Raw genomic sequence first — 16,067 nt, forward strand, 5'->3', positions numbered from 1 at the left:
ATGACTCATTCTAGGAGTTCGGAAAGGAAGGGTAGGAGGGAGATAGGGTGATAACTAGAAGGGGCCTGTGGACCCCTAGAAGTGTCCAACTAGAAGTGTACAACCTGATTACCCTGAATCGACCTCAGCGCTTAGAACAGTGCCTGAAACATAGTAAGCACTTAACAAATACCATTTTTTTTTAAATTAAAAAAAAGCATTTACAGTCTGGTATTCTGCCACTGTACACAGTTGTCCCTCTGCATTCGTTTTTTTTGTTGTTGTTCACGGTTTCACTTATTTGCCGTTGGCTGTACTCACAGCTGCAGGGCGGCTGGGGGCCCTGGACTTGCCCACAGAACCTGCTGTTAGTCATCCCTCCCTCTGCCCATCCACCAAGCTAGCTCTCTTCCTCCCTTCAAGGCCCTACTGAGAGCTCACCTCCTCCAGGAGGCCTTCCCAGACTGAGCCCCTTCCTTCCTCTCCCCCTCGTCCCCCTCTCCATCCCCGCCATCTTACCTCCTTCCCTTCCCCACAGCACCTGTATACATGTATATATGTTTGTACATATTTATTACTCTATTTATTTATTTATTTATTTTACTTGTACATATCTATTCTAATTATTTTATTTTGTTAGTATGTTTGGTTTTGTTCTCCGTCTCCCCCTTATAGACTGTGAGCCCACTGTTGGGTAGGGACTGTCTCTATATGTTGCCAACTTGTACTTCCCAAGCGCTTAGTACAGTGCTCTGCACACAGTAAGCGCTCAATAAATACGATTGATTGATTGATCCCTTTGGCCACCAATGGCCACCGCCCTGACTGCCTTTTTGGGGGCTCGCTGGCCACCCCCTCCCACCTCAGCTCAGAAGCCCTAGATGGCCAAGGGATGTAGGAACAACTTACTAATCTTTAAATTCAGCTGCTGATGGGGACAGATGGCATTCACGGGGGTTTCTCTAATCACTTCCGCATGAACAGAGAAGCAGCATGGCCTAGTGGCTAGAGCAGGCCTGGGAGCCAGAAGGTCATGGGTTCTAATCCTGCTCCACCACCTTTCTGCTGTGTGAACCTAGGCAAGTCACTTTACTTCTCTGTGACTCAGTTACTTCATCTGTAAAACGGGGATTAAGACTGTGAGGCCCATGTGGGTCAGGGACTGTGTCCAACCCGATTAGCTTGTATCCACTCCAGCGCTCAGTACAGGAAGTGCTTGCGAAACACCATAATTATTATTATTATCATCATTTTTAATAACAATGAGGGACACAGCTCTTGAATTCAACTTCCAATATTCAGGGCTTGCAAGTATAGGGTCTCTTTTGGTTGGGCAAGAGACGGTGGGAGAACTGTGCTGTCACCGGGAGACCGCCAGCGGTTTTACAAACAACCCCCAACTTGAAACAGTGGCCATCAGTTTCCTCGCTCACCTCCCTGCCTCCTGTCTCCCCTCATCCAGTCCGTACCTCACTCTGCTGCCCGGATCGTTTTTTTAAAAAAAGCAGTTCATATTTCCCCACTGCTCAAGAACCTCCAATCAGTCAATCAATCATATTTACTGAGTGCTTACTGTGTGCACAGCACTATACTAAGCACTTGGGAGAGTACAAGAGAAGCAGCGAGGCTCAGTGGAAAGAGCACGGGCTTTGGAGTCAGAGGTCATGGGTTCGAATCCCGGCTCCGCCACATGTCTGCTGTGTGACTTGGGCAAGTCACTTAACTTCTCGGAGCCTCAGTTCCCTCATCTGTAAAATGGGGATGAAGACTGTGAGCCCCATGTGGGACAACCTGATTACCTTGTATCCCCCCCAGCGCTTAGAACAGTACTTTACACATTGTAAGTGCTTAACAAATGCCATCATTATTATTATTGTTATTATTATTATTATTATTACAATATAATAGAGTTGATAGACACATTCCCTGCCCACAGTGAGCTTACGTTCTAGGTTGTCCATCCACCTCTGCATCAGACAGAAACTCCTTACCACTGGCTTAAAGCACTCAATCACCTCACCCGCTCTTCTATCTTACCTTGCTGATTTCCTACTATAATCCAGCCGGCTCCCTTCGCTCCTCTAATGCCAACCTACTCACTCTACCTCAATCTCGTCTTTCTCGCCACCGACCCCTCACCCACATCCCGCCTCTGGCCTGCGACTCCTTCCCCCTTCACTCCCCTCCTCAAAAATCTCCAGTGGCTACCAATCAATCTGCGCATCAGGCAGAAACTCCTCACCCTGGGCTTCCAGGCTGTCCATCCCCTCGCCCCCTCCTACCTCACCTCCCTTCTCTCCTTCTCCCGCCCAGCCCACACCCTCCGCTCCTCCGCCGCTAATCTCCTCACCGTACCTTGTTCTCGCCTGTCCCGCCGTCGACCCCTGGCCCACGTCATCCCCCTGGCCTGGAATGGCCTCCCTCTGCCCATCCGCCAAGCTAGCTCTCTTCCTCCCTTCAAGGCCCTACAGAGAGCTCACCTCCTCCAGGAGGCCTTCCCACACTGAGCCCCTTCCTTCCTCTCCCCCTCGTCCCCCTCTCCATCCCCCCCATCTTACCTCCTTCCCTTCCCCACAGCACCTGTATATATATGTTTGTACATATTTATTACTCTATTTATTTATTTATTTATTTTACTTGTACATATCTATTCTATTTATTTTATTTTGTTAGTACGTTTGGTTTTGTTCTCTGTCTCCCCCTTTTAGACTGTGAGCCCACTGTTGGGTAGGGACTGTCTCTATATGTTGCCAATTTGTACTTCCCAAGCACTCAGTACAGTGCTCTGCACATAGTAAGCGCTCAATAAATACGATTGATGATGATGATAATGATGATTCACATCAGACGCTCACTCTCCTCATCTTCAAAGCCTTATTAAAAGATGTGTATATAGCTATAATTCTACTTATTCTGATTCATTCATTTATTCATTCATTCAATCGTATTTATTGAGCGCTTACTGTGTGCAGAGCACTGTACTAAGCACTTGGGCAGTACAAGTACAATTCTGATGGTATTGACAACCTGTCTTCTTGTTTTGTTTCGTTGTCTGTCCCCCCTTCTAGACTGTGAGCACATTGTTGGGTAGGGACTGTCTCTATATGTTGCCGATTTGTACTTCCCAAGCGCTTAGTATAGTGCTCTGCACACAGTAAGTGCTCAATAAATGATTGAATGAATGAATCTCCTTACTCATTTTCCCTACTCATTCAGTTATTCAATTCATTCAGTCATATTTATTGAGCGCTTACTGTGTGCTGAGCACTATCTAAGCACTTGGAAAGTACAATTCAGCAATGAAGAGAGACAATCTCTGCCCACAACGGGCTTACAGTCTAGAAGGGGGGGAGGCAGTCATCAAACCAAGTAAACAGGCATCAACAGCATCAATATAAATAAATAGAATCATAGATATATGTACATCAAAACAAGTAAACAGGCATTAATATAAATAAATAGAATTATAGATATGTACATATATACACAAGTGCTGTGGGGCAGGGAGGGGGGAAGAACAAAGGGAGCGAGTTGGAGTGATGGGGAGGGGAGGGGAAGCTGAGGAAAAGGGGCTTACTCATTCATTCATTCACTCATTCATTCATTCAATCGTATTTATTGAGCGCTTCTGTGATGCCCTTCTACTTGGATCTGCACCCTTGAAACACTTGCTACTTACCCACCCTCAGTCCCCGAGCACTTATGTACATATCCTTAATTTATTTTAACGTCTGTCTCCCCCTCTAGAGTGTAAGCTCCTTGTGGGTAGGGAAAACGTCTACCAACTCGGAAAGCAGCGTGGCTTAGTGGAAAGAGCCCGGGCTTGGGAGTCAGAAGTCGTGGGTTCGAATCCCGGCTCTGCCACTTGCCTGCTGTGTGACTTTGGGCAAGTCACTTAACTTCTCTGTGCCCAGTAAACCTCATCTGTAAAATGGGGATTAAGATGGTGAGCCCCATATTTTGTATCTATCCCAGTGCTTAGAACAGTGCTTGGCACATAGTAAGCGCTTAATAAATACCATTAAAAAAAAAACTCTGTTGAATTGTACTCTCCCAAGCATTTAGCACGGAGTAAGCGCTCCAAAACTACCACTGATTGATCGATTGACTCCTTCATGTGCTACAGAAGATGCTTTGTCTCTGGGAGCAATACGCAGCCGATTATAGAAATGCAGCCGGAGAATGTGACAGAAACTTTTGAGATCCCTGGTCCCATCTTGAAGCAGTACCTGGTACGCAGTTCACTTGCTCTGTTTTGGGGCAGCTCAGGGGGCCGGGCTGGCTCATCGGCAATGAGGACGTGTCGGTCTATGTGGTGGGCGGCTGCAAATAGCTTAGACTCCACTGTGTGGTTGGCTGTTGGAGGGGAAATGAGAGGAAATAAACATTAAGCCGGAGGTGAGGCCTCGCCAACCCTTCAATCAATCAATCAATCAATCAGTCGTATTTATTGAGCGCTTACTTTGGGCAGAGCACTGTACTAAGTGCTTGGGAAGTACAAGTTGGCAACATATAGAGACAGTCCCTACCCAACAGTGGGCTCACAGTCTAAAAGGGGGAGACAGAGAACAAAAAGCTAGGTATTTGGGTAACAAAAACAGCAAAGGCCCAGCCTCAGGGAGAATCAATCAACTGTATTTATTGAGCGCTGACTGTGGGCAGAGCACTGTACTAAGCACTTGGGAGAGTACAAAATAACAGAGCTGGGAGGAGTTCCCTGCACTTTACAGAGGTGACGCTGAGATGGACAGGGAAATGTTTATTAAAACAGCTTACCCAAGGACCTTCTAGCTCCTCATCGATGTGAACGGCTTCTAGGACCATTTCCATACTAAAGGATGCGACTGGGCAACAAGCCGTTGGCTCCGCTACCAGGAATTCTCCCTGCGAATTATCCCTGGATTTCCGCTCCTCGTCAGGAAAAGGCCTGAATAAACACACTTCACACTGGGCCTGGAAGTGAGTGGATTTGGCTTCTGGTGCTTGGGTGAAGGAAGTGAATTCCACAGGCCAGGACCCAAGAGGAAGGGGCAGAAGCCGGGGAGACAGCAGCGGGATGACGGCCCTCATTTCTGGCGTGTGGAGAGGTCAGTGGTGGGCACTAAATTGCCCTACATTGGCATCTTTTTCTCTGCTCTGGGAAGGACTAGGGTCTATTCATCCCCTGTGAACTATGTGCTCTGCACATAGTAAGCGCTCAATAAATACGATTGATGATGAACTCAGTCTTGGATCGCTTCCAGAAAGGCTGAGAAATAATCTGATCTGAAACCGCTGAATTTCCTTCGGGATGATGGGAGCAAGTACTAATCCCACATATTGGTCTGAGCCCATTGTTGGGTAGGGATTGTCTCTATCAGTTGCCAAATTGTACTTTCCAAGTGCTTAGTACAGTGCTCTGCACACAGTAAGCGCTCAATAAATACCATTGAATGAATGAATGAATGTAGTAATAATAATAATAATAATAATGGTATTTGTTAAGCACTTACTATGTGGCAAGTACTATTCTAAATGCTGGGGTAGATAAAACCTAATCCAGTCTTCTAGACTGTGAGCCCGCTGTTGGGTAGGGACCGTCTCTATATGTTGCCAACTTGTACTTCCCAAGCGCTTAGTCCAGTGCTCTGCACACAGTAAGCGCTCAATAAATACGATTGAATGAATGAATGAAGTTGGACGCAGTCCCTGTCCCACATGGGGCTCACAGTCTCACTCCCCATTTTCCAGATGAGGTGACTGAGGCACAGAGAAGTTAAGTGACTTGCCCAAGGTCACGTAGCAGACAAGTGGCGGAGCTGCGATTAGAACCCAGATCCTCCTGATTCCCAGGCCCCTGCTCTAGCCACTAGGCCACACTGCTTCCCAAACTTCTAGCTACGCTTTCTAAACTTTTAGCTCCTAGATTCAGAGTTCAGAGAAGGATAACTTAAGTGGAGAAAAGAGATTTATGCTATCTGGAGCTCCTGGAGGGGAGTGATAGTAGTAGTAGGGTTTATTAAGTGTTTTCTGTATGCAGGGCATTGTACTAAGCCCCGGGATAAAATGCACAGGTGAGAATTAAGATATGATCCCTGGTGCTCCAGGGGCTCACATCTAAAAATGAGATGGGTAAGGATTTGACAACGGACACAGTAGGAAGGGTTAATCAATCAATCAATCATATTTATTGAGCGCTTACTGTGTGCAGAGCACTGTACTAAGCGCTTGGGAAGTACAAGTTGGAAAATAATGAAAATAGTGGGAAGCGGCATTATCTAATGGAAATTGCAATGGCCTGGGAGACAGAGGTCCTGGGTTCTAATTTCCGCTCTGCCCCTTATCTGCTGTGTGATCTTAGGTAAGTCACTTAACTTCTCTGTGCGTCGCTTCCCTCATCTGCAAAATGGAGATTCACTAGCTGTTCTCCCTCCTACCTACTCTCTGAGCTTCATGTGGGACCTGATTATCCTGTGTCTACCCCCGTGTTCCCTACAGTGCTTGGCACAGAGAACAAATCCCACAATCATCAATACAAAACAACATAAAAATACAAAGTCCAACAAGCCTTGGGGGACAAGGAACCTGTAGAAGGCCTTCTAAATCTTTTTTTTGTTTTAAATGGTATTTTTAAGCACTAAGCATAATATAAAGATAGAGAAGCAGTGTGGCTCAGAGAAGCAGCGAGGCTCGGTGGAAAGAGTCCGGGCTTTGGAGTCAGAAGTCATGGGTTCAAATCCCGGCTCTGCCAATTGTCAGCTGTGTGACTTTGGGCAAGTCACTTAACTTCTTTGGGCCTCAGTTACCTCATCTGTAAAATGGGGATTAATCAATCAATCAATCAATCGTATTTATTGAGTGCTTACTGTGTGCAGAGCACTGTACTAAGCGCTTGGGAAGTACAAGTTGGCAACATATAGAGACAGTCCCTACCCAACAGTGGGCTCACAGTCTAAAAGGGGGAGACAGAGAAACAAAACCAAACATACTAACAAAATAAAATAAATAGAATAGATATGTACAAGTAAAATAAATAGAGTAATAAATATGTACAAACATATATACATATATACAGGTGCTGTGGGGAAGGGAAGGAGGTAAGATGGGGGGATGGAGAGGGGGACGAAGGGGAAAGGAAGGAAGAGGCTCAGTCTGGGAAGGCCTCCTGGAGGAGGTGAGCTCTCAGTAGGGCCTTGAAGGGAGGAAAGAGGATTAAGGGAGGGAGGATTAAGACTGTGAGCCCTCCGTGGGACAACCTGATCACCTTGTAACCTCCCCAGTGCTTAGAATAGTGCTTTGCACATAGTAAGCGCTTAATAAGTGCCATTATTATTATTATTATTATTATTATTATTATTATAATCAGATCAGGCACCGTCCCTGTCCCACACGAGGCTCGCAGTCTAAAAAGGGAGAAAGGCTGTGTGTTGCCCTTGCATAAATCCCTCGTGGCCCGGCAGGCCCAGGGTATGGTGGGAACAGGGGCCTTGGCTGTCGTGATGGGAAGGCAGCAGGTGTTTCCGCTAGTTTCGCCCCACAGTCCGTTGGAGAGAGAGGCTGAGGGTGCCATTACTGCTGTTTAAACTTCCTGTGGTCCTGCCTGGTTGTGTTGGAAGCCGGGGCCTTGGGTGTGACAGTGGAAAGGTGGTAGTATGGCTTGACGGTGCACTGGATTATCAGTTTTCCTTCCATTATGGTCTCCCTAGTGCTGGCACTCGATCATTCAATCAGCCAATGGTATTTACTGAGGGTCTAATGCATTTAGAACATTCATTCATTCAATCGTATTTATTAATCAATCAATCAATCGTAGTTATTGAGCGCTTACTGTGTGCAGAGCACTGTACTAAGCGCTTGGGAAGTACAAGTTGGCAACATATAGAGACAGTCCCTACCCAACAGTGTGTACTAAGTGCTTGGGAAAGTACAATAAAGCAATAAAGAGTGACAATCCCTGCCTAAAATGAGCTCACAGTTTAGAGGGCTGTACTAAACAACAGGGTAGAAGACACAATTCCTGCCCAATGGCTCTTACAATATAATGGTTTTCTGGAGTTTTTTTTCTCTGGAGGAAAACTTGGGTGTTTTAATGACCACCAATCCGGCCCCAGGAATCGACAAGATTTTCATGTGGTTCTAAATACATGCCAATAAGTTGCATATGGTAGCTGAATTGTACTTTCCAAGCGCTTAGTACAGTACTCTGCACACAGTAAGCGCTCAATATGATTGAATGAATAAATGATTGCTGTACTGACATCCAAAGTTTCAGGTAAGCAAGAATTACAGTTGCCACGCAGAGTCCTTGGCTTCTCTGGGAATGTAGACACTCTTTTCTTAGAATCGTAGCATGAGTGTTGCCAATGTTGCCAATTTGTACTTCCCAAGCGCTTAGTACAGTGCTCTGCACATAGTATGCGCTCAATAAATACGATTGATGATGGTGAGTGGTATTTATGAGCAACATTCTCACTTCCTGTAGCACATTTTAGTTCTCACTTGTGTAACTCAATTGTGTTATTTCAATCTTGGAGCTCCGAGATTGAATCAATAACAAGCGATATTAAGTTCCCAAAGGGGTCTCCTTATCCAGAAGCTTGTCCTACTTCCAACTCTGTTGTTTACTCTTCTTTATCGTACATGTGCATCAGATATTGGATTCCTGTCTGGAAATCCTTGCTTTTCCCTCTGCATGATCCTCTCATTTCCTTTTGGATGCTCCCAAAACAATACAAGCTGCTTTGAGCTTTACGGATTCAAAGCAGGTTTTTTTCCACGCTGAAAATTCCAATTTGCATGTTCAAGGGATATTTCATTAGAAGCTCTGAATATTTCTGTCTCTCTTTTCTAACTTCGGCTCCTAGCTTTCAAGTAGCCTGGCATTCCCCTGTATTCAATCCTGAAATACCATTCCTAGAATTTTTAGAAGCCCAACCCATTTGATCCCAGGTCTACATCACTCTTAGAACATTATTACAAGATCTTGCTTCTAGTACCTCTTTCTAACTATTAGCTAGGGTCCGTCTGGGGGCCAAATTAATTTTCTGTGGGACATTTTGGATCTTCCTTACCTCACTGATCTCCTATTACAGCTCAGCCCACCAGTTCACTCCTCTAACGGCAACCTAATCTCTGTACTTTGATCAATCAATCAATCAATCGTATTTATTGAGCGCTTACTGTGTGCAGAGCACTGTACTAAGCGCTTGAGAAGTACAAGTTGGCAACATATAGAGACAGTCCCTACCCAACAGTGGGCTCACAGTCTAGAAGATCTTCCCTATCCCACCGTTGACCTATGCCCCTTGCTCTCTGACCTGGAACTCCCTCCCCCTTCATATCTGACAGACCACCCGAAAGCCCCCTTAAAATCACATCTCCTTTGAGAGGCCATCCCTGATTAATAATAATAATGATGGTATGTGTTAAACGCTTACTAAGTGCGAAGCACTGTTCTAAGCGCTGGGGAGGTTACAAGGTGATCAGGTTGTCCCACGGGGGGCTCACAGTCTTAATCCCCATTTTACAGCTGAGGTAACTGAGGTACAGAGAAGTGAAGTGACTTGCCCAAAGTCACACGGCTGACAAGCGGCGGAGCCGGGATTAGAACCCACAACTCCCTTCGCTCTTTGTTATCTATGCAATCGGATCTGGACTTCATTCTTTATATGGTACTTGTTAAGCGCTTGCAATGCGCCAGATACTGTTCTAAGCGCTGGGGTAGATACAAGCTAACCTAGTTGGACACAGTCCCTGTCCCTATCCCACATTCATTCATTCAATCATATTTATTGAGCGCTTACTGTGTGCAGAGCACTGTACTAAGCGCTTGGGAAGTACAAGTTGCCAACATATAGAGACGGTCCCGACCCAACAGCGGGCTCACAGTCTAGAAGGGGGAGACAGAGAACTAGACAAAACAGTAACAAAATAAGGGGGCTCACAGTCTTAATTCCCATTTTACAGAAGAGGTAACTGAGGCCCAGAGAAGTGAAGTGACTTACCCAAGGTCACACAGCAGACACATGGCGGAGTTGGGATTAGAACCCAGTCCTTCTGCCTCTAAGGCCCGTGCTCTAACCACTAGACCATCTATTCCATTTATTTTATTTTGTTAGTATGTTTGGTTTTGTTCTCTGTCTCCCCCTTTTAGACTGTGAGCCCACTGTTGGGTAGGGACTGTCTCTATATGTTGCCAATTTGTACTTCCCAAGCGCTTAGTACAGTGCTCTGCACACAGTAAGTGCTGAATAAATACGATTGATGATGATGATATCCAGCGTTTAGAACAATGCTCCAGCGCTTGGAACATTGCTTTGCACATAGTAAGCGCTCAATAAATGTCATTATTCTTATTATGTCCTTATTGTCTGCCATTTCCCTTACCTGTAATTTATCATAATGACGGTCTACCCTTGTAGACTGTAAATTCCTTGTGCAGGAATCGTGTCTACCAATTCTATTGCACTAACTTTCCCAAGGACTGTGGGCCCTATGTGGGGCAGAGACTGTGACCAACGACCCAGCATTTAGAACAGTGCCTGGCACATAGTAAGCACTTAATAAATACTATTTTCTTTTTCTTCTTCTTCTTATTAAGCACTAAGTACAGTGCTCTGCACACAATAAGTGCTCAAAAATACCACCGACTGATAAAAATACGACTGAAACCTATTTTTCTCAAGATAAGTAGAGGTTTTTATTTCCCCTCCCTTTTCACGTTAATAGTACTGTTTGCTGGCCCAAGGTTGAAAGTCAAAATGGATCCATACATACTGGTGGGTAGGCCCAAGTCATTCACAAGCAGCGTGGCTCAGTGGAAAGAGCCTGGGCTTTGGAGTCAGAGGTCATGGGTTCAAATCCTGACTCTACCAATTGTTTGGGGAGGCCTTCCCAGACTGAGCCCCCTCCTTCCTCTCCCCCTCCCCCCACTTCATCCCCCCCCCGCCTTACCTCCTTCCCTTCCCCACAGCACCTGTATATATGTATATATGTTTGTACGTATTTATTACTCTATTTATTTATTTTACTTGTACATATTTATTCTATTTATTTTATTCTGTTAATATGTTTTGTTTTGTTCCCTGTCTCCCCTTTCTAGACTGTGAGCCCACTGTTGGGTAGGGACCGTCTCTATATGTTGCCAACTTGTACTTCCCGAGCACTTAGTACAGTGCTCTGCACACAGGAAGTGCTCAATAAATACAACTGAATGAATGAATGAATTAGCTGTGTGACTTTGGGGAAGTCACTTAACTTCTCTGGGCCTCAGTTCCCTCATCTGTAAAATGGGGATTAAGACTGTGAGCCCCCCGTGGGACAACCTGATCACCTTGTAACCTCCCCAGTGCTTAGAACAGTGCTTTGCACTTAATAAGTGCTTAATAAATGCCATTATTATTATTTGGCTAAGACCAGGTGTTGAGTTTCTGGGAGGCAGGAGAGTAAGGCATTTCAAACTGTGGCCGCAGTGGTGGCGAGACTTTGGCTCACCCTGCATCCTGGGGTGGACGAGGGGATTACCACCGGTTCCTGATCAGGGCCAGAGGCTTTTCCCGGTCCCGCCCCTGGAGCAGCAGTCCCCATATCCTGTCCAGAACTCCACCAGCTCACCATGGGAACATTTAACGCTTCTGGTGGCTGATACCTCGCTGGCATGATGCTGCCTGGGCCCCTGCCATAGCCTTGGGAAGGGGCTGGTGCCACAGTGGGGCCACGTCCACTCAACAATAATAATAATTGTGGTATTTGTTAAGTGCTTACTATGTGCCCGGCACTGTACTAAGCACTGGGGTAGAACAAGCAAATAGGGTTAGACAGAGCACCTGTCCCACATGAGGCGCACAAGTCTCGATCCTCATTTTACAAATTAGGAAACTGAGGACCAAAGAAGTGAAGTCACTTGCCCAAGGTCACACATCAGACCTCAAATCTGCCAATTACTCTGCCCCCTTCAAATAATGATAATAATAATAATAATAATAATAATAATGGCATTTGTTAAGCGCTTACTATGTGCAAAGCACTGTTCTAAGCACTGGAAGGCATATGTCCTCCAAGTGGCCTTCCCAGACTATGCCCCACTCTTCCTCATCTCCCACTCTCTTCTGTGTCACTCTGACTTGTTCCTTTTGCTCTTCCTCCATCTCCATGCCCCCACAGCACTTAAGTAGATATCTGTCATTTTATTTATTTGTATTCATGTCTGTTTATTCGTACTGATGTCTGTCTCCCCCCCTTCTAGACTGTGAGCTTGTTGCGGGTCAGGGATTGTCACTCTTTATTGTTGTACTGTACTTTCCCAAGCGCTTAGTATAGTGCTCTGCATAAGGTAAGCACTTAATAAATACGATCGAAGGAATGAATGAACCAAGTGGCGGAACCGACGATAGAACCCGTGACCTTCGGACTCCCGGGCCTGTGCTCCACCCGCCCAGGGGACAGCCCAGCCCCTGCGTTGGGGAGACAATCATTAAAAGAAATTACAGATGGGGGAAATGGCAGAGTATAAGGCTGTTGACAGAGTACCTGTCCCACAAAGTACTCGCTTTCCGCCGCCGGGAGGCCACGCTCCCTCGGCGTCTCGGCCGGCTGAGGAATGAACCCCCAGATGGGCTGAAGTAGCCATCGCGTGTCTAGACAGTAGCCGGGGCCCAAGTGGTCCGCTTATTTCGGCCGACTTGACACGGACAAATCTGAGCCTGCCAAGCGAGTTGCAGAATTCAAAGCCGAAGGATCCGTAACGGAGCGAACGTCTGCCCCCGACATGGGTAGATATAACAATTCCATGGACCACTTTAAGCCGGGCATTGTATCAGGCAGAAACTCCTCACCCTGGGCTTCAAGGCTGTCCATCCCCTCGCCCCCTCCTACCTCACCTCCCTTCTCTCCTTCTACAGCCCAGTCCGCACCCTCCGCTCCTCCACTGCTGACCTCCTCACCGTACCTCGCTCTCGCCTGTCCCGCCATCGACCCCCGGCCCACGTCATCCCCCGGGCCCGGAATGCCCTCCCTCTGCCCCTCCGCCAAGCTAGCTCTCTTCCTCCCTTCAAGGCCCTGCTGAGAGCTCACCTCCTCCAGGAGGCCTTCCCAGACTGAGCCCCTTCCTTCCTCTCCCCCTCGTCCCCCTCTCCATCCCCCCCATCTTACCTCCTTCCCTTCCCCACAGCACCTGTATATATGTATATATGTTTGTACATATTTTTTTACTCTTTATTTATTTATTTATTTTATTTGTACATATCTATTCTATTTATTTTATTTTGTTAGTATGTTTGGTTTTGTTCTCTGTCTCCCCCTTTTAGACTGTGAGCCCACTGTTGGGTAGGGACTGTCTCTATATGTTGCCAATTTGTACTTCCCAAGTGCTTAGTACAGTGCTCTGCACATAGTAAGCACTCAATAAATACGATTGATGATGATGATGATGATGATACAAGCGCTGTGGGGATGAGGGTGAGGTGAAAAAGAGCGCAGGCTTTGAAAGAATTCGAACCGGAATAGGCGTCCCGACACTCACTCAATTACCGGTGTCCCATTCTGGACCTTTCCACCTTACTTCACCCTGGCGCTGGACCACAATTCCTAGTTTGCAAACGCTCCACCTGGACCTAGGAGCGGTCTAACTCTGGTGATCCAAGTTCATGGCTAGCAACCGGGACTTTTGTTCTCTGTCTTCCCCTTTTAGACTGTGAGCCCACTGTTGGTTAGGGACTGTCTCTATATGTTGCCAACTTGTACTTCCCAAGCGCTTAGTACAGTGCTCTGCACACAGTAAGCGCTCAATAAATACGATTGATTGATTGATTGACTTCTGCATTCCAACCACAAACCATCGGGTAGTAGAAAGCACGCTGCTGAGCCTCTCTGGACTGCAGGATATTAAACATCATCAATGACAGCATCAACAGTGGCTTTTTTTTCTCTAAATTCTTACATGCAGAGGAAATGCAAAAGTCAGAAATGCTGGACCTGCCCCCGCTGCCGGTGGGAGGGCACTCAGCCTGGAATCTTCCAATTCTCCCTTGGTTTGCTGCATAGGGAGAAAGAAGATGATTTTCCAGTCTGGAGGAAAGAAAAGAAAAATGGAAGTACAGAGTGATGAATTCAGTCATACAGCCATACAGTAGGAAATGCTAACTCTCATTTAACATCTTGAAACTCACAAATACTGGATAAGCAGTATATAACAGTATACTTGAGTCTATGGGGGCATTTGGGTGACACAGGTTTGTGGAAGCCATTACCACAAGAGATGAGATTGTTCAAGCAAACTTCCGAAGATGATTAAAAAGCATGAGCAGAAACATAAAATGTCTGTTAGCCCCCTGTGGGATAAGCTGATCACCTTGTAACCTCCCCAGCGCTTAGAACAGTGCTTTGCACATAGTAAGCGCTTAATAAATGCCATTATTATTATTATTATTATTATCAAGAGATAAAGCAACAGCAATAGGGACCACTCGTATCTTTTTTTTTTATGGTATTTGTTAAGCGCTTACTATGTGCCAGGCACTGAACTAAGTGCTTGGGTAGACACAAGCTAATCAGGCTGGACACAGCCCATGCTCCACATGGGGTTCCTGATCTTAATCCCCATTTTACAGAAGAGGCAACTGAGACACAGAGAAGTGAAGTGACTTGCCCCAGGTCACACAGCAGACAAGTGTCGGAGCCAGGATTAGAACTCAGGTCTTTCTGATTCCCAGGCTCGTGTTTTATCCATTAGGCCATGTTGCTTCTCAACTGCTTCACAATCTGTTACTTATCTGAAATCTGACAGGGATTCGAGGCCCTACAGATATGTTGGTTTTTTGATTAAAATTAATTTGGGTGCATACCGAGCTCAAGATTGAAAGCTGTTACTTGTTTGCATCCAGGGAGGAGTGATTAGGTTGCAGGGGTTTGGGAGGATGTGGGGATGTAGAAAAGGGGTTGTTGAAATCAGAGACTATTCAACCATGAGAATATACGTATATATGTTTGTACATATTTATTACTCTATTTATTTATTTATTTATTTTACTTGTACATATCCATTCTATTTATTTTATTTTCTTAGTATGTTTGGTTTTGTTCTCTGTCTCCCGCCTTTTAGACTGTGAGCCCACTGTTGGGTAGGGACTGTCTCTATATGTTGCCAACTTGTACTTCCCAAGCGCTTACACAGTAAGCGCTCAATAAATACGATTGATTTTTTTATAATGGCATTTATTAAGCGCTTACGATGTGCAAGGCACTGTTCTAAGCGCTGGGGAGGTTACAAGGAGATCAGGTTGTCCCACGGGGGGCTCACGCTCTTAATCCCCATTTTACAGATGAGGGAACTGAGGCCCAGAGAAGTGAAGTGACTTGCCCAAAGCCACACAGCTGACAACTGGTGGAGCCGGGACTCGAACCCATGACCCCTGACTCCAAAGCCCGTGCTCTTTCCATTGAGCCATGCTGCTTCTCCAGGTGATTGATTGATTGATGAGACCAGAAGAGTCTAAAAACAAATCTTAACTTTTATTGATTAAATTACTTAAAATGTTGCATCCACAAAGACTCCCTCCACTATCACTGAATATAACTGTCAAAATTGGACTGTGAGAGCAATGATTTTTCAGTAGAGAAATGTCTGGACACCTGAGTGTTTGGAAGCAGAGGAAGATAGAAAGAAGATTCAAGAAATAACCTCCAATGGTTGTCCATCCATCCATCAATCATATTTATTGAGTGCTTACTGTGTGCAGACAACCTCTGCATCAAACAGAAACTTTCTCTGATCAGCTTTAAAGCAATCAGCTCATCCCACCCTACCTCACATCACTGATCTCCTACTCCAGCCCAGCCCGCTCACTCCACTCCTCTAGTGCCAGCTCACTCACTGTGCCCCTATCTCATCTATATAATAATAATAATAATAATAATAATAATAATAATAATAATAATAATAATAATGGCATTTATTAAGCTCTTACTATGTGCAGAGCACTGTTCTAAGCGCTGGTGGGGATACAAGGAGATCAAGTTGTCCCACATGGGGCTCACAGTCTTAATCCCCATTTTACAGATGAGGTAACTGCGGCTCAGAGAAGTTAAGTGACTTGCCCAAGGTCACACAGCAG

At 45.8% G+C, this 16,067-nt stretch overlaps 1 protein-coding gene across 2 annotated transcripts in view; it reads right to left on the reverse strand.

Moving 5' to 3' along the window:
* The window catches only part of ARMC9 (armadillo repeat containing 9), a 260,953-nt gene that overhangs the window by 13,747 nt on the left and 231,139 nt on the right, over window positions 1-16,067 (reverse strand). For both annotated transcript variants that reach the window (XM_038768825.1, XM_038768738.1), the window contains 2 exons: window positions 13,895-14,022; window positions 4,209-4,335 (listed from right to left, as the gene is read on the reverse strand). In XM_038768825.1, the coding sequence (XP_038624753.1) occupies window positions 4,209-4,335; window positions 13,895-14,022 (255 nt within the window). The remainder of the gene's footprint in view (window positions 1-4,208; window positions 4,336-13,894; window positions 14,023-16,067) is intronic.

This window comes from Tachyglossus aculeatus, chromosome 1 (genome assembly GCF_015852505.1).
Source record: "Tachyglossus aculeatus isolate mTacAcu1 chromosome 1, mTacAcu1.pri, whole genome shotgun sequence".
Taxonomy (NCBI): domain Eukaryota; kingdom Metazoa; phylum Chordata; class Mammalia; order Monotremata; family Tachyglossidae; genus Tachyglossus; species Tachyglossus aculeatus.